General features: G+C 37.0%; 1 protein-coding gene across 4 annotated transcripts in view; it reads left to right on the forward strand.

The window, feature by feature from the left end:
* gramd1bb (GRAM domain containing 1Bb) overlaps positions 1 to 20,159 on the forward strand; it is a 291,298-nt gene that overhangs the window by 248,917 nt on the left and 22,222 nt on the right. For all 4 annotated transcript variants that reach the window (XM_049483731.1, XM_049483728.1, XM_049483730.1 and 1 more), the window contains 5 exons: positions 2,977 to 2,997; positions 17,880 to 17,964; positions 18,424 to 18,527; positions 19,097 to 19,192; positions 20,027 to 20,107. In XM_049483731.1, coding sequence (XP_049339688.1) covers positions 2,977 to 2,997; positions 17,880 to 17,964; positions 18,424 to 18,527; positions 19,097 to 19,192; positions 20,027 to 20,107 — 387 coding nt within the window. The remainder of the gene's footprint in view (positions 1 to 2,976; positions 2,998 to 17,879; positions 17,965 to 18,423; positions 18,528 to 19,096; positions 19,193 to 20,026; positions 20,108 to 20,159) is intronic.

Consider the following 20,159-nt stretch of genomic DNA (forward strand, 5'->3'; position numbering starts at 1 on the left):
ACCCTAAAACCTCCACCTGTCCTTTATATTTGAGAATATTTAATGAAGTACATCTTGAGGATGAGTGAAATACACACTCACACACTATTACTGCTGTTCTTTATCATGTGCTAATTGGCTTGTTAGAGACCAGCAATTTCAGCTCCTATCAAAGCCACAAGTGTGAACACACAAACACAAGTGCATCAGTTCTTGTGATGAGCTGCACTTGTTATTCCACCGCACTGCTTCAGATTGTTATGTGCTAACAAGCTTTAAAGGCCTGTTCATTCAGATGACCCTCTTCAGTCCAGCTCTCCACATTAGCCCTCCACATTAACCCCTGCTCAGAAGAACTGCAGTGAATGGTCCAGGGCTGTGCTTGGGATGCAATGAGTAATTAACATAATCTACAAATTTGACAAAAAAAAAGTTGACACAAAATTTTATTGTTGTCTCATGGAGAAACATGGAGAAAGATAATGGACTCACAATCTTGGCTCGCTCTCCAAAAATGTGTAAACACACCAGATAAGGGACAAGGCAACACCCATGCTCACTGCTTATAAGCTCATTACACATAAAAGCATGTTCTTAAATCAGATTTTAAATCCCACATTTACTGGCTTCTGTTGTCTCTGAAATGATAGAGGAAAGCAGAGAGCAAGTTTACCATGTGCTGCAGCTCCACTTGAAACGCTCACTAAGAGCAGGGTTGCCAGGTTTAGCCCAAGGTGTTTCTAAAGCCCGCCCATCAGAAGCTTAAACTAGCCCAATTTATATAAGGTTGATACAGACGTTCACAACAAAGTATATTTTAATATTAAATGGTTTGCAATGAAGGCTTTTTGACAATTGTGGTAAAAACCTGGAGGGGCTAATTATGTGACTGGCCATGGTATCAGGTTATAGAGGCAGGTTAAAATACAACACAAAGGAAAAAGTAATAATAAAATAAGTAAATACTAATAAATAAACAAATATCATATAAATAAGTGTTTTTCATTTGTCTGTTGTCATTAAGTGCTTATACTTGTGTCCCTGTCAATAAAATGATTACAAAAGTCTTCCTTACATAAGATCATGGTCAAATTCAAAGTAATATATGAATTCTTTTAATATTTACATTAAAGAGTTATTTGTATATTCTAGAATACAAAGTAGAATATACAAGTTCTAGAAATTCCTGAAAAAATTGTTATATATTTAATATATTTGTATTGTATTAAAATACATACATTTTCAATGGGCATGTATGCAGCTTAAACAGGTAGCCTGCTGCATCAAAAAATTTATGAACATTTACATTTTAATACAACATTATAGTCATTATGGTTTTAAGAGAAATGTGTTTTTTTGGGGGGAGAGGGGGGGTAGTATCCTTAAATTATTTTTATTTTTTCCTTTTTTTTTTTTTACAGTACTTTTACTTTTATTTTTCAAGAAGTTTTAAAAGCAGTACTTTTACACTTTTACTGGAGTAAAAAGCTTGATGATACTTCATGATACGTCTACAGAAGTATTTTAAACCCAAACATATATACTTCTATCTATTATTAGAAATAAGTATAGGTTTTATTATTAGTATTGAATGTGAATGTGAAGACTTTTGACACATTTGGTGTCCGGTACAAAAAGTAAACTCTAAACAAAGAGTCCGAGAAAGATATTATTTATATATATATATATATAGGTGGAAAAAGTACTGAAAATTGTAATGAAAAAAGTACCTTTACTTTGCTAAAATTCTACTCAAGTAAAAGTAAAAGTACCCATCTAAAAATCTACTTGAGTAAACGGACTTAATTTAAATTTACTTTGAGTAAAAGTTACATAGTTACTTTTAATTATTTAATGTAAAAAGTAAAAACAAATCATAAATTAAATCGTTTTTAATGAACTATTATTCCACATAATAATTTGGACCTTTCAGGCAGTATTTGTTCAGACCAGCCCAATAAAACATTTTTAAGAACAAGTGGCATAGGTTTCTATCATCCATTTTTTATTTACTATTTAAAGGTTATGGTCATATAGCTGACTATAAACTGTATTTTTACAGTTTTACAGCTCATTATTATTTTTTAACTTGCCAGTGCTATACTTTAACTGCTATTTACATGTTTTTTTTTAACATTAAAGCAGATTGTTTAATGATAAAAATACTCACCACCACATGCTTTCTCAAGTTTGATGTGAAGTTTTGAAATCTGACAGCTCTGTCTGGCAGGGCACATTTTGCATTGCATGAGGAGGTTATTGCCTTGTTACTCCACACACGAGCATCCGTGCCAATTCTTTTTTTTTATTCAGACAATTGTTTTTTTTTCCCCAGCATTTTATTTTTTACTCAGTAATGGGGAGTTTCCCAATGTAGCGAAGTAAATTACTTGTGTCAAAATGTACTTGAGGAAAAACTACTTTAAAAATTACAAATTAATACAATCTACTCAATTACAGTAACTTGAGTAAATGTAATTCATTACTTTCCACCTCTGATAGATATAATATATTATTAAGTGTACAGGCACTAAATATGTGCATAAATAGGTGCGATTAAGCCTCTTCAGTAGTTTTATGTATTATTTAGTTTTAACAGTGTGATGCTATGCTGCCCTCTATTGACCTGTCTGCTCTGCTCATTTCTCTAGTGTTGTATTGTACGTTTATTGTGTTGTATTAAAATGTATTGCCTTAAAAAATATATATATTTTTAGAATATGAGTGCATGTATTAAAAAGTTTGTGTGTGTGTTTGTGTGCAACAACCTGTGTGACCTGACTGAAGGCAGGACTGAAGGGACCAAAAAAACAACTTACCTACCATGTGCCACTTTGCTCACTCTGTGGCAACCTTTGTACTCTGTGTGTTTGTGTGTGTGTGCGTCCATGCGTATGTGTGTGTGTGCGTGTGTGTGTGTCTATAGATAGCACAGTGTTTTTATAGCAACTCTCTCGCCTACTCACACTCTCTCTCTCTCTCTTTCTTTCTTTCCAGAAAAGCCAGAGCTGGTACAACGTAAGTAACACCCCTTCTTGTTGTTTAAAGAGCAGAATGTGTGTGTGTGTGTGTGTGTGCAGCAGGTGCAGCTGTGGGTAATTTATTTAGTGAGTAAATCGGGGGAGTTAATTGTATGATCTATCCTTGTCTGAGTGTGTGTGTGTGTTTGTATGTGTGTGTATTTGTGAACATTCTAAGTGAGTTTTGTCTGATTTATGATAGAAATGAATCACTGCAGTGTGGTTATTAATACCCGGCTGTCAGCAGTGTGTAATCTGTATTGGATGGTACAGGGTGTTTATTAGGCAATAATAACTGTAATTTGGCTCGTATCTTCTCCCTAATGCTGGCACTGTGCCTCAGCTGTTTACCAGCCTGGACTGGAACGTCTGAGAAAAGTTTTATCCAAAGTCCAACCAAGTCTGATCCGATTTAACTTGTTTTTCTCAGTAGAGAATTAAAAAACGTGGGAGTTTGAGTGATCATGAACCAATAATCATTTAATAAACATGTTTTTTTTTCAGTTTCACACAAACAATATCTCAAATAGCCCTAACTTTTCACATACTTTCATCTAACCTCAATGCTGACCTCAATCTAACCTCAAATTTGAATTCTAACAAACACAGAAACATACAGGTGCATTTATGGATTCATACAAAATCAAGGGAAATAAAAAGAGTTCATTCTGTTTTTGTTGGAAAACAATCCTGAGACTTGATTTCTATTAGACTTAGACTTAGACTTATTCGACTTAGACTTGGAACACAAAAAACTTGTGCTCCCTTGTGGGCAATGCTGAAATCACTATTACAAACTGTACAGTGAGCGAGACTTTTATTGTTTTTTTACTTTTACCAGACATGGATATACTTTAGAGTAGTGAGAGGAGAAATGAGTTTTAGATTTCCTTTTTTGGAAGGTTTTCGTCCCTCCGCAATGATGCTACCTCCTTTTTTATAATTTTATTTCTAATTTTTCCCATTTTCTCCCCAATTTACACGACCATTAACACAACCCACTCACTAGGACTCCCCCTATCACTAGTAATGCCCCAACACACCAGGAGGGTGAAGACTAGCACATGCTTCCTCCTCTTCAGATACATGTGAAGTCAGCCACCGCTTCTTTTCGAGCTGCTGCTGACGCAGCATTGCTGAGCAGCATCACAGCGGCTCGGTTCTGAGACATCAGCTCACAGACGCCCTGTGCTGCGGACTTCACTCTAGGAGTGATGTGGAGATGAGGAGAGAGCGCCATATACCCACCCAGAGGGAGCAAGGGCAATTTTGCTCCCTCTGAGTGCCGGCGCTGGATGGCTTGATTATTGTTGTTTTGCTGTTTTTCTCGGGTTTTGAGTGCGCGGCTGACTCTAAAGCGCTGACTCAGCTCTCGATTGGTCCAGATCTCTGTCGTGAGACAGCACGCAGGTGGGGGCGGTGATATCACGGGTCCTACATGGTGTAATATCGCGATATATATTGCAGAAAACAAAAACAATGCAGTGTGAAAATTTTCCAGTATGGTGCAGCCCTACTGCCCGCCCACACTAAAAACTTATTGGCTGACTCACAGACTCTTTGCAGAAAACAGGCCAATCAGAACTCTCTCTGTTTGGCATGCGCTTTATGAACATGCACACGAGGGAAGTGCCTTTTTCTCCCTCTCCCTCTCTTTCACACATGCGATTGAGTGAAAAAAGTGTGTCGCCTGAGTGCACGTTTGTGTTCACTCTTGGGCCACTCATTCTAGATTCCGGGAGATTTTGTTTGACTTGTGGGAATCGGGGAGCTGATATTGATATGTGGTAGACTCCCGCCACTTCCGGGAGACTTAGGACGGTATGATCACCACCCCACCTTTTTATCCTCAACTCCCCAACTTAGCCCATCCAAAAGTACTGGATGGAGCTCCATCATTTCAGAGAACACAGTTCCAGCTCAACTCTGCTGCTGTTTAATGTTCATCTGCCCCAGAGAGTCCTATTCTAGTTCTAATGGTAATCTGTTCTCTACAGGTACAGGACACGCTGTGTGTGTGTGTGTGTGTGTGTGTGCATTTGCACATCTGTGTCAGCAATGGGTGCAACCAAATTTAGCTGAATGCATTCATTAGTATGCATACGTGTCACAGTCACAGAGCTGTAGGAGCAGTAAATGGGGAATCTCTGTATCTGTAGAAAATATAAAAAAGGATTGTTTCTGTTGTATGTTGCTATACAGACACATTGGTTATTGTTATAACTGACCATAAAGTGCCTTAACTGGGCCGGATTTGACCCAGAATCCTCTGTTGTCTGGGTTACGTGTTGGCTTTTCCACTTTCTGCTGAAAAGGAAAGATTGTCTTCCAGTGAATATTTATTTTGAGTTTTGGACCTATTTAGGCTATTATAAAATGTATTATCTTTAAACTTTCAATTATCTTTTCTTATAAAATAATGATGTTCAAAATGATTACTTTTTCTTGCCTTATTTCACCAAACAGCTTATTAGGACTTTGACTTATTTTATAGACAATGCTCATTATCTGAACTTTTGCACTATGTTTTTGAAGTTCCGTTATTAATAAGGATTTATTTTTATAAAAGAATGTGTTTATTCTCATGTTTTTTTTTTCTTTTTATCTATTTTGTCAGAACAGTGATTATTATAACAATATTATTCAAAACCATATGTCTGCAATGATTTTTTCAGTAATATAATGTGAGCAGGTTATTGTTCTGCAAACCTGTATTATGGAAGATGTAAAAAAAAATAATAATAATAAAGCAGGTAAAACATTAGTTTTACGGTTAATAATAAATTATGTTAAATATGACTGATAGAGAATTAAATAAATATTGCCCATTTTATTAAATTACAGGATTACTGTTTATTATGTAGTGTTTCATGTGTTTTCATTTCATAATGTGTTTAGAACTTTTTTCTTATTCCCAAAATACCAGAAATATTTAGATTGATGCATTATTCACTAAAATAAAGTATTTGCTTTTTTTTTTTTTATATGAAATAATTATAATAATAATCTGTTATTATTATAAAATACTGAACAGAATGATAAAGGTATATTGTTTGATTTGAAATGTAAATAACAATGAACAAATCAAACAGAAATATCTCATTGTAAGACTTCCTCCTAGTTTATCTGTGCAGATAACCAAATGATCAGTAATTGTGAGTCATTTGCCACTAGGGGGTGCAGCTGCATCGCAGAAGATCACAGCAGGACCTTTTTGTTTAATCTCTGATTGATTTAATCTTCCTAAAAGCCCTACTCTTGCACTTTAAGATCAAACAAAAATTCACATTGCGAAGTATCTGCATGTTTACGGTATTGTGATATACAGCTCTGGATACCACATCAGTTTCTGAATCAGTTTCTCTGATTTTGCTATTTATAGGTTTATATTTGAGTGAAATGAACATTATTGTTTTATTCTATAAACTAAAGTCAACATTTCTCTCAAATTCCAAAAAAAAATGTCATTTAGAGCATTTATTTGCAGAAAATGAGAAATGGCTGAATTAACAAAGAAGATGCAGAGCTTTCAGACCTCAAAAATGCAAAGAAAAGAAGTTCATATTCATAAAGTTTTAGAAAAAATCAGTATTTGATGGAATAACCCACAGTTTTCATGCATCTTGGCATCATGTTCTCCTCCACCAGTCTTACACACTGCTTTTGGATAACTTAATGTTACTCACTCCTGGTGCAAACATTCAAGCAGTTCAGCTTGGTTTGATGGCTTGTGATCATCCAGCTTCCTCTTGGTTATATTCCAGAGGTTTTCACTTTGGTAAAAGTCAAAGAAACATATTTTTTTTCAGAGCTGTATATTGCATTAACTGAATGTTAAATTCTAATCACTGTATCCTGATACAGTACCTATGATATCGACATATGGATTCCTCCCGATACTCAGCTCTAATATATATGTGTGTATGAGTGTATGGGCGATGAAGATCTCCCATGGCACTGAGTCTTTGTGATTACAGCTCAACCGTCCACATCAGTTCTGAGCCCACAACCAGCTAATGGAGACCACCTGATACTGTAATGCAGCAGCAGAGAAGAATTGTCCCCCATCTAGGGCTGGACAGTAGTTTGATATCAATACTTATTGTTATAGAAATAAGTGGAAGTAACCACAGTCAGGAAGCAAGTGATCAGATTAATTCATACTTTTATTTGGTAGGAAATCCTTAAACAACACCAAGCTTAACCAAACAAAACTTAACCAAACATGCAGAAATACTGCTCCAACTGGAGCTCTAATCAGAATTAGCAATAGTTTTCAGTTTGTTTAGTTTGTTCAGTTCTCAGGTCCTCCACTATGCCAGGGCACAGAGCCCCAGTCAGCCCCAGCTGGGGTTTTTTTGGACAAGAGCATTAATGAGATCAAGTTGGTGGATGTCTACCACCCCATCTTACCCCCTGTGTAAGGCATGTCACAATGTTCATTGCTATCTTAGGGTGTACTCACACCAGACAATTTGAACCATGCCCTTGCCCTGTTGAAGAGGTGGGGCAGAACACAATTCACTTGGAGTCGAGCACGGTAGTATGCAGTGTGAGCGCAATTTGTGCCCGAGCATGGAACAAGATAATGTCAGTGATGCGACGCTCCTGTAAACAAACATGGCGGAGTTGTGCCGTATCCAGTACCCCGCCAGGACAAGCACCCCCTCTCGTGTGTGTGCGCTACGTCACTATGCACTGTATGTAATCGTATCTGAGATAACCGTGACTTCTAGTGCAAACTTTTAAGTAGGTTAAAGCAGATTATCTCCACTTTTATTAAGAGGACAGTGCGTATGTGGGGACTGATTTCAGAGAATTAGTACATGCCTTTTGTGCATTTCATGCTGCATACTAATTTTTGTCCATATATTATGTTAGAAGCTCCACGTTTGTGTGTTTTGTGGTCAATGTAAAAGCCAGTGTCTCTAGCTGTGTGTTTGAACAATGCTTAGCAAATATCTCACTTATGGTTATTGTTTAATTGTTCTGCACACATTAGTCTTATTATGTGGTCTGGCTTTTGTCTGGTTTATCGTGGAGCTGTTTGTATTATCGTTGGTTGGTGTAAAAGTGCCCCAAAAAAAAGCAAAATGTGTCTATGTAGAAAACATTGCATGATTATTATTACTTTACAATGATCAGCCTTAACATTAAAAAAAAAAAAAACTGCATAATAATATATAGTAATAAAGTAGACTTTTTTTCTACTTCCACTTTTTATTTTACTACATATTTCTGATGAGTTTAATATTTTTACTCCTATTTTTTTTATGTGCTGCATTGATACCCGTTGGATTTTAGAAATCATTCACTACATTTAACAGTAAACTACTTGCAATACTTAAAGTACTTTAGTACTTCTACTTAAAGTGTTTAAAGTGGACATGAAACACTTCAAGTATTAAGTAAAGTCACACGATGGATTTTCACTCTAACAAATGTTATAAGTTTAACAGCTGTCAGTGAAACAGAATTAAAATAATAAGCGAATGAAATGTAATTTTTTAAGTAAGCGCAGTGCCATCTTGTCATAGCGTAAATAGTGTAATTAGTGTAAATATTTCATATAAAAATGTCCCCTCCAAATAAATTCCGTTATATTTAATCCCTTAGAAAACTTGTACAAACTGAAATGTTTCATGTCCACTTTAATGTGGTGCCAATTCACTGGTGGTTCCTTCCAGCTCCAGCTCCTTGTAACCTCCATTGTAATCAGTGTTATTCCCTTCGTTTCAGGTGGTTTTAATGTTATGGCTGAATTGTATACACTAACATGCCCAAAGTCATGGGATATGAGTATGTTAATTGATCATGAAGTGTTACATCAGGGAATGGCTTGGGAAAGCCCATATCTGTATACATTGTGAGGTGTTATCTTGTGTAAGTGATGTTAATCACTAGCCATTGTGCTCATGGCAAGGCAGCATAAATTATAGGAGTTGGATTCAGGTCTGGTAATGGGTGCCAATACCAAATAGTGGATGGTAGTGATTGTGGCAGAAATCTCATCCACATTCAATGCTGGAGACCCCAGACACACATATCCCACAGGTCAGTGCAGCATAAATCATGGGACATGATACTAACTATATTGTGTATGTATGTGTTTTGTGACTTTCGGCATGACTTTATATATATTGAGGTTCCATTCACGGGATTCTGTGGCATTGAGACAATTTTTGGTAGTTTTATTTCTTTAAAGCAGTGTATAGGGTGCACATGAACACACACACACAGGTACAGGTATCATAACACATAAAAAAATAATGACTGGGAAAGGCCCTGTGTCTGTTTGCACGGGTGAGCGAGATGACTTTATTGGATCATTAGTCCTGGTACCAGCCAGCGACAGCTCCTATTGTTTGTCCTTGCAGTTAATGGATAACGAACTTTACATAGTCATCAAATGAAAGAACACACACATTCATACATACTTATAGACACAGAATCTCTTATAAATGCTACCAGAGCATTAACATTTTTTTTTTTTTTATAAAGATCCTTTCCATCACTTTGCAAGTGCTAGATAACCCCTTTTTTGGGTATATTTTAAAGCTGTTAGCTCTTTAATGGGGATTTGAGCATTTGGAACAATGACCACACAGCAAATCATTCAAAACTATAGACTAGGAGTGCACCAAAGTTTCTAAGGCTTTGTTTATGCAGTGGGTAAAAGTGGCCCTAAAACCTTTTTCTCCACAAATCTGGTATTAAGTTTAGGCTGTTTACACTATCGTTTTGATGTGATCCTTATCTGAAATCTGTTAGAATAGATCATGCTGTGCAAGAAGCACGCATGCAAGACAAAGCAATGCTTCATGTTAAGTTTCACTTTAATCCTTGTCAGAGCCGTGAATGAGTTTAGAGCGTATCACCAAACATTCGTTATTCAATCACAATCAGGTTTTTATTTATTTTATTTTTTTTGTCCTACAGTGGAATTTGTAGCTGTGTTTGGCCAAATCATTAGGAACACTGCATGGCTGTGATGCGTCGCTTCTAATATTATTGGAAGAAACACATCAGTCCAAATATTTATGAGGTCTGTTTATGAGGTTGGCAAAAGTCGCTTCAATATCATATATTAAAGTTACTATATACCTGTATCAGTATCCTAGCTGAACTTTCTTACTTACCGTCTGAGAACTCTCCTCAGTGCTGGTTTATTTACAAAATGTATAATTAGACATACACTGAAATTTAAGGGTCATATACCAAATAAACAAAAAAACTAAATTATTGTACTCTTAACATTTTTAATGTTCCAGCAGATAAACCAACAGACAAGCATATTTCACGGATTATAAGGCACACTGTATTATAAGGTGCACTCTCTTATTTCTGGTCTATTTTCAAGGCGCATCAAATTATAAAGCTCATTTTAAGTGACAATAGTAAGGAACAAGACAAGGGTTTCACCATGTCTATTTATATATCTATATATTTGGTAAAGAGTAAAGTGCCTTCGTTAACTTGCAGCAAGCTAAGATTTCCAGTATTTTAGCGCGGTTAGCAGCAGTGCTAGTAAAGGCCGCTTGAAAGAGCTACACTAAGGAAGCCTGAGTGTTCTAGTAACCCCGGCCACTGTCAGCTAGCGGTTTGTCCCACAGAGCTTGTTTTATCACGGTAAACACACAGACTACAGTCTGATAATCTCACCTCTACACGGGGAAAGAGCTAGCGCTGCTAGCTAGGAGTGCATTATTAGTATCATGACATGTTAAATCATTGTTTTCTGTTACAATCTGGTGAAAATCTCAAATAGGGGTGTGTCATGTTATATTGTATGCGATAATACAACCAAATCAATTGATATATATATGTTTTTGGCAGTAATATATTTTAGATTTTTTTTTTCAGTGTTTTGTTATATAGCTTTTAGGGCCATATCGGCCACCCCTAGCATTACTCATCGTCAACCGCTTTGTCCATTAAGGGTCACGGGGGGGGCGGGGGAGGCTGGAGCCTATCCCAGCCAGCATCGGGCGGAAGGCAGGATACACCCTGGACAGGCCGCCAATCCATCGCAGGGCAAACAGACACAGACAGACACACAAACACATTCACTCACACACTCACACCTAAGGGGCAATTTCAATCAAGTTCCAATTAGCCTGAACGTGCCGGAGAACCCGGAGGAAACCCACGCAGACACGGGGAGAACGAGCAAACTCCACACAGAAAGACCCGGGTCACCCGCCCACCCCTATCTCCAATATTAAATAACTAATCCATTAAAATATGCTTAGACCCCTTCTATAGACATTTGTAGTGTGCATATTAATCCACCACTTCTGTAAAAAAAAAAAAAAAGAGAAAGATGGAGATAAACAAGATCAAAGCTGACCCTTGTAGGGGAACACTGGAGGTCACATGGCTCACATTGTGGTCAGTTATCTTTAGACAGCATGGCGGGAACACGGTCACAACAGGTGGCAAGACACAAGGGAAGAAAGCAGGACTGGAATTTGTAGAATTAACAGTGTTCGGGGGCAAAGTTCAGAGCGCTGGACTGGTTTGGATTGAGAGCATGTTTGACTTCCAAAAGGAACTAGGACAATGCTTCTGGTCTCCACACTTGTGAATACCATAAAGGCTGCAGTTGAGAAGCTCATGAAGGCATGAAGAAGAATGAAATGTCTCTGGATCAGAAGTTAACCACTGTTGACCACTGTTAGCATCTAATGGACCTGGATGTTGCTTTGCTTCTTGTTCTTCTATCTGGATACTTTCATTCAGGAGGAGCCAAAGACGACAATAGGAGAGATAGTAAATGGTAGAGGTATGAAGAAGCTACAAGAAGAATCTTCCCGTGAATAAATAGATGCTGATGGCTGGACAGACCATCCAGAACGAGTGTGAAGGATTGAGTCTTGGTTGTGCAGGGCACACGGACGCCAGCTACCAGCCAAACACACTGGAACAGGCTCCAACATAATAACGGATCTGTTTGCCAGGGTTACTATAGGGCAGTGGCCGCAGTGTGTAGATGTGTGTGTGTGTGTGTGCGAGTGTGTGACAAACACTGCAATCATGTGGCGCTAGTCAGCACAGGCTGGATAGGGCGCTCATATATATCGGGACTGTTTCCAGAGGAGGATCTGCCAAAAGGAAGAGTCGTTAAAGGTAGAGTTGTTAAAGGATCGTCCAAGGAAGCTTTGAATCTTTGACAGTCTTCGGAAAGAGATTGACGTACTTGTTTAGATCAGGACCATTTCGGAAGATCTGGAAACTTTGGACAGTCTTCTAAAGAGAAAAAGCTTTTAAAGAATTTGATGGTTTAGAAAGTTTCAAATTTAATTCTGTTGTGTGGACAGTCTTCGGTAAACATCTTGGCGGGTCATCTTTCTGGTCAGGAACATCAGATCTAGTAGATCTGGCAACATTGGAAAGTCTTTAGGATAGGATAAAAGGTTTGAAGATTTCAAAATGTCATCAATGTTGTAATTCAGAAGCCTTTGTTCAGATTGGACACTCTTCGGATCTTAACTTGAACCAATTTAAACCAACTTGAAAATGGACGAATCAGAAGATTCAGTCTCTTTTTTTTGAATCATCAGTTTATATTTGGTTATATTTGGTCTTCGGTCAACACTATATATATTTTTATTGTATGAGACCATTCAACAGATGTTCTAGTATTGTAGCATTTAGCCTTTAGCATTATCTAGGAAGTTTAGAGTAGTTAAAGGCTTCAAAGGTTCATTGTGAGGAATGGAGGAGTGCCCGAGGGACTGGGAGACCCTGCTGGAGCTGGAGGAAGCCCTGGCTGGGTGGATGCTGCAGGGTTCAGCCTGGGCTGATGGTTGGCCCTGGGGCTTAACAGAGAGCTGGACAGAGGAAGAGGATGATGATGATGATGATGATGATGATGATGGGGTTGATGCTGATGAAGAGGAAGATGAAGAGGAAGAGGAGGACAGTGAGGAGATACCTGCTGTGAGTTAAAGTTACTAAAGTTTCTGGAGGTGGAGGGTGGTGGAAAGTGGTGGTGGTGGTGTTGCAGGTACTCACTGATACCAGCTGTTTGGGGGGTGAAATGTTGTGCGGTAGGTGATGTTTGGTATAATTTGGTATAATTATATTTGGTATAATTTTTTAGTAATCTGAAGGGAGTTATGGTATCAGATAGTACGAATACTGGAAAACACACAATATGTTTTTTATCTGTTAAATTCACCCAAAAGCAGTGTGAAAGACTGATGGAGAGCATGCCAAGAAATATGAAAGCTGTGTTTATAAATTAGGGTTATTAAAAAATTATTATTACAGACATTAGTACCGTTGTTGTTTCCAAATAATTATGAACTTGTTTTCTTTGCATCATTTGAAGTCTGAAAGCAATTCATCTTTTTCATTCTTTTGACCATTTCTCATTTTCTGCAAATAAATGCTCTAAATGACAATATTTTTATTTGGAATTTGGGAGAAATGTTGTCTGTAGTTTATAGAATAAAGCAACAATGTTCATTTTACTTAAACACAAATCCATAAATAATAAAATCAGAGAAACTGTTCATTGTCTCACTGCATCACTGTGGAGTGGGAGCCCCTTCTCTAAGGGTCATTTACATGCATTACATAATCAGATCATAAACTGATTTCTGCAGGTATCTGATATTTTAAGTCGTGATGTAAACAGCATACTCATACTCAAACATCATATAAATTTACTAAACTACACACTAAGAAAAGTAAGTACAGATTTGTACTTAAAAGAGTACAAAGCTTGTCGCTGGGGCTGTACCTTATATTGAGGTACAAAAAAGTACCTTTCAGTGAAAGTCCTTTTTTGTACCCATGATTTTTTTGTGGCAGTAAAGATTATAAACATTACAATCAACTAAATATGGCTCAAAAACTTGATGATCCAAAATTGTCTGGCTTTCAAATAAAAAATGTGCAATTAAAATATAAATAGTTTATTAGTACAGTGGTACAGAATACTGAATGTACCCTTTGTCTGGTTAAATGGTACAAATTTGTACTTATTGCTGTTAGAAATGACTTTGTACTTCAGAGGGAACAAATCTGACCCTGTAAAGACCAATATTGTCCCTTTGAGGGTACAATTATGAAGAGTGTACCTTTGAGTACAAAAAAGTACTCATATCGTACCTCTGTTTTTTAGAGTGTAAAGGATGCTAAAGAGCTAAAAATCTGAGAGAGAGGGAGAGCTGGATTTTAGCTCAGTAATCAGATTTCTCAGTGCATGTAAAGTAAACTATTAACCGGAGTATTCTAAGATGTCTCAATCCTCATCTTCTAGATGATGTATGATCATATTGCAGCTTGATTTATTAAAAACATTGTGTGTTCAGTTTGGACTTAACATGATCTGTGAGTTTATTGGCTGGTTGCAAAACAAAAATCTGATTATTGTTTATTTTAATGCGTGTTTGCAGTAATCAGATTATCCATTCATCTGGTGAAAATTTAAATTAAAAAAAAAATATATATATATATATATATTATTTTGTGCACTGTTAGTAGTGTGGTGATAGTTAGTTAAAGAATGTGTTTTTTTTTTTTGTCTTTAGAAGAGTTGCGTGATGAGGTCGGGTGAAGAGGTGTTGGGTGTGGGAGGGAAGCAGGAAGAAGTTGATCTTTAGGGCTAATCAAATAAACTGATAGAATCCCTCCTAATAAAATAATTAATATCATTAATCATTAATATCTGTAATAGTGAAGTTACAACTGTATTGGGTAATGATTAATATGACAGTGGGTGCTGCTGTAGTTTCCGGGACTTCACAAACTAGGAAACTATTATAAACCTGAATGAATCTGAATGGGACTATAATGTAATGTTTTTTTTTATTTATTTATTATTCATTGGACTAAAGAATGGTTTTCAATAAGAAAATGGTTTTAACAATAATTTGTGATGTCAGTGGTTATTTTAGTAACCTGGCATCACATTAGCAGAAAGTAAAATAAGTTAGACAACCCCTCTGTAAGTTGACTAAAAGAGTATGAAGTATTGAGCTGTGGAGTCGTGGAACTGTGTTCTCTGGAATGATGAGTTGGGGTGGTGAGGTCACTTATGCTCTTGTTGCTCTTGAATGCAATCAGATCATCACAGCAATTCTTCAAAATCTATTAGAATACCTTTACCGCACAGTAGAGACAGTTACTCCAACAAACTGAAGAAACGCTGAAGCTAAGAGACCTTTTGATTAAACAAAGTGGAGTTAATTCAAATAAACACCAATTAACTTAAATTACTTAAAGTTCATTAAACACACTAAATAGCAGAACTTTTAACTCCTCTAAGTTAACTGAAGAAACACTGTAACAAAAAAAAGACTAAATTAAGTAGAGTTAACTCATAAACACGAATTAAGATAACTTTTGACTAAATTACGTTGGTTGTCTCAAAATAACACTGTAATTATTCATTTGGCTTAACTAAGTTGAGTTAACTGAACAAACATTGTAACTACTAGATTTTATGACTAAACTAAGTTGAGTTAACTGAACAAACATTGTAACTACTAGATTTTATGACTAAACTAAGTTGAGTTACCTAAACAAACATTGTAACTACTAGACTTTTTGACTAAACTAAGTTGAGTTACCTAAACAAACATTGTAACTACTAGACTTTTTGACTAAACTAAGTTGAGTTAACTAAACAAACATTATAACTACTAGACTTTATGACTAAAATAAGTTGAGATAACTAAAGAAACAAATTAATAAAATGTTTGAATCACTAAATAAACAAAAAATCTGTTACTAAGAAAACCTTTGACTACACTAAGTTGTTTTAACGCAAACAACACTAGAATTACTTTGGGAGTCGCTCTTTATTACAGAAATAGTGGGCTATATGGTGAGTCAGCTATATAGTGTGTAAGTTGAGTTAATTTAAATAAACAGAAAAAAGCAATACTTAGTCAAATTAACTAAAAATCTGTTGCTAGGAAACTATTTGACCAAACTTATTTGTGTTAACTCATAAAACACAGTGACTGGGGGAGTGTTTGACTAAACTATGTAGAACTAAGTTTGGCCCAGCAAATTTAAGAACTCAATATAGCTCCAAAAAGCACTCTGCAGTCAGTTATTATATATACTTTTTCTTTGCATCATTGTGTTTTGTGTAGTGTGTAGGTAGTTTATAAGTCAGGTCAAAGTACAGTACTTGACCATTTTTCTGGTGTTTGATGTTTTGGTCCTTCTGTAACAGCATGACAGTGACTCATCCACACATTGATTTCCTGTTAGAGAGGAGTTACTGGAGAACCAGTGAGATAAGATAAGGCGATGGGTCGGTATTCACATGCTCCGGCAGTAGCTGTGCCCACGGGCTGGCACCGTTACGCACTATAATGGCATTTCCAAAGGGTGGTTTCGCTGATAATCTTTTATGGATATGATGTAGCTGAGTGACGCCAAGCACATTTTCCGGAGTCCTCATGACCCTGATTATGCTTTTTAATGGATTATAAGCCTGTTAATATAATAACCTAAAACAATCGGTGCTGTATATCAGCACTCTCCAATAGAAACATGTATTTTCTGAACAGCAACTTTACAGGAGAGAGATAATTCTTACTTTTTAGTGGAAATCAATGTGAAAAGAGTTAATTTCAGGTGATCAGGAGAATTTCTATTGGTCTGCTCTTTAGGAAATGTCTAAGAGTGTAAGAGATGGTTTGTATGTTTGAATTATGCAGTTAACTAAAAATCGACAAAAATGAAGATACCCATTTTTCATTGGACAGCAATGATACACAGTAAATATAGAAAGGGTCGGCATTAAAGTTTGGCCGCGGGACAGATATTTTCCAAGCCATTACGTGGCGGGTCACAAAAAATATATAAAATCCGGTTTTGGAAAATTAAGTGTAATGGGATGGAGTGCTACAGACATGTAGCTCTCCAGCCCAGAGGGTTGTTGAACCCAATTGCAGAACAGTTAATCTTAAAGCAGGTAAACCCAAGAAAAAATGAAAAAAAATAAATAAATAAACACACCGCTCCTCACTCGGGATCAAACCTGTGTCGTCAAAGTCACGGCCAATATACTACTGCTGCCCCGGCTAGTGAATTGGGACACGGCCGGGATAAAAACATCCATATAAGGAGATAGAGAGCCCAAGAACGAGCAGAAAAAGAGAACGAGAGAAAATAAAGTCACGTCAAGCGCGACAGAGAGAGACGGGAGGAATGTAAACAGAAGCTCAACAGTGAAGAATTTTATTTATTAATTTTTTTCATTATCGTTCCTTATCAATGTTTCATGCTTGTGGGCCACATCTACATATATAGACTAATTTGGACAAAAGTATTGGGACACCTCTCAAGTATTGGGTCTCTACTGTCCAGTGAAAACTTTGTAATACATTTTGCTGAGCATTGAGCATTGCTGTGAGGATTTGATTGCATTAATCAACTCCTAAACTCCTCCTCTTATCTCAAAAGCGCTGGATGGAGTAGCATTATTCCAAAGATCACAGTTCCTCTGCTCCACAGGGCAACCCTGGGGAGCTTTATTGCAGTCTAGCTCATACCCTGCATTAGGCATGATGCCTATAAGTTTCATATTTAGATTTATCTGCTCTAAAGAGTCCTAATCTATTGGCAATATGTCTACTATGGACCAGACAAGCTGTAAATTGTGTCCACAAACATTTGAACATACTATAGTGCACCATGGCTGAGTGATGGATCTGCACAAGTGCTTGATTGGTGGATTTGGAGCTTGAATGGTGTCAGGCGTTTCAGGCTGTGCATGAAAATTTGCATATTAAAAAAACATCATACCTGTTGCAATGTGTGCAATTATATATTAAATGTGTTTATTTATGTATGTATTATGTATTGATATGTTTTCTTACCTCTTGATTCTTGATCTGTCTCCTGCAGGTTCTCAGCCCCACCTACAAGCAGCGAAATGAAGACTTTAGGAAGCTCTTCAAGCAGCTCCCCGACACAGAGCGCCTCATCGTGGGTATGTGGCTTATAAACACCTTAAAATCATCTTCACCCTCATTTTAGCATACTTCATTTTAGGATCACGATGGCAAAAAAAAAAAAAGCCAAGCAACAAAAGTTGCACACCCTGCAGCATGAGGGCGTGTGAGTGTGTCTTTGCTATCGTAATGATGGGATAAGTACACCTTGCACAGATCAAGAAACGCAAAAAGCATTAACCAGTTCTCTTAATTAGTCAAGGGTGTGTATTAGGTGTAGCATGCAGTAAACCAGAGCCAGGTGTGCTCTGACTTTGGCACATTGGGCGGATGCGCCTTTGTTGACAATTCACTGCCAAGATAGCAATGAGCAGCGTGTATCTTCCTATACTGACATATGCGTTATTATGTAAATGAACTCTAAATGAACAAATTATGGGCCTCTGGCGATATGCAGTATAGAGTATACAGTGATGTTTGACCTTTGCCCTGTGCAGACTACTCCTGTGCTCTGCAGAGAGACATCCTCCTGCAGGGTCGACTCTACCTCTCCGAGAACTGGATCTGCTTCTACAGCAACATCTTCCGCTGGGAGACACTGGTATGATAGTCTTTTTTATTTATTTATTTATTTATTTATTTATTTATTTATTTATTCATTCACTGTTCATTTTTAGTTATAAAATAATGCAATATAAGCTCATGGTGGTCCAGCGGGCTTAAGGCACTGTCACTATGATCTAAGGTTCGCCGATTTGAATCCCAGATCATACTGCTTGCCATCAGCAGCCAGAGTCTGAGAGAGCACAATTGGCCTGGTTCTCTCTGCAAGAATATATATGACACTTTTTCACCACATCATTTCACTAATGTGATGCTGATCAGCACAGGCGTCTTTTAGCTGATGTATCAGAGCTGAGTTGCTGTGCTTTCCTCAGACACAGACAATGTGCTGGCTACCCAGTGATGCTGCATCCGCAACTGTTAGACATGAAGAGACAGGGTCTGACTTCATATATATATCAGAGGAGGCATGTGCCTAGTCCATAGTCCTTACCCTCCTAGTGTAAGAGGTGTTACTAGTGATGGAGGAAAGACTAAGGAGTGGGTGGATTAACTGGCTTTCTGAATTTAGAAGGAAAATGTGTAAAATTTGTTTTTTGTGTGCAGCTGACAGTGCGTTTAAAGGACATCTGCTCCATGACGAAAGAAAAGACAGCACGTCTCATCCCCAATGCCATCCAGGTGTGCACGGACACTGAGAAGGTAAGATAAGGCATCTGGTTTTAATCACAGTTTTCATGCTTCTTGGCATGTTCTCCTCCACCAGTCTTACACACTGCTTTTGGATAACTTTATGCTGCTTTACTCTCGGTGCAAAAAATCAAGCAGTTCAGTTTGGTTTGATGGCTTGTGATCATCCATCTTCCTCTTGATTATATTCCAGAGGTTTTCAATTTGGTTAAAATCAAAGAAACTCACAATTTTTTTAAGTGGTCTCTTACTTTTTTCAATGAGCTGTATTGCAGTTTTTATTGTGTATATGCAGGGAATATTGTTGCTGTAGGACAAAATACTTGTGTTTCCAAAATGACAGCTTTATAGTAGAAGCCTAAAAGCTACTTACCTTTTAGTGGAATCAACAATATATGGTTTAATAAAAACATTTTATTATAATATTATTATATTATAATTTCTGGAGATTTTTTGGTACCAATTTAAAATAGGACTACCTTTATAAAAAGTTCATAAATGGTTTACAATTAGTTTATTAATGGTTACTTATTAGGTTGTAAATGCCTTAAAAATCATTAATAATCAGTTATAACACACGTAGAAAGAGCAACAATATAGATGGCTGTGGGTTCACTATTTGGCAAACAACAAGTCATTGTTGCCCTTTCTACGTATGTGTTATAACTGATTATTTATATTTATTTATTATTTATTTACAACCTAATAAATAACCATTAATAAACTAATTGTAAACCATTTATAAAGCCTTTATGAAGGTAGTCTTATTTTACAGTGGTACCGAATTTTTATTTGTCCATGCATCATGAATGTCTCTGTCTCTCTGTCTCTCACTCTGTCCTGTAGCACTTTTTCACGTCGTTCGGGGCGAGGGACAGGACGTACATGATGATGTTCAGACTCTGGCAAAATGCCCTGCTAGAGAAGGTGAGACAGGAGGCCCACTCACTCATCCACAACACAGACACCAATCAACAGT

Source organism: Astyanax mexicanus, chromosome 9, assembly GCF_023375975.1.
Source record: "Astyanax mexicanus isolate ESR-SI-001 chromosome 9, AstMex3_surface, whole genome shotgun sequence".
NCBI lineage: Eukaryota > Metazoa > Chordata > Actinopteri > Characiformes > Acestrorhamphidae > Astyanax > Astyanax mexicanus.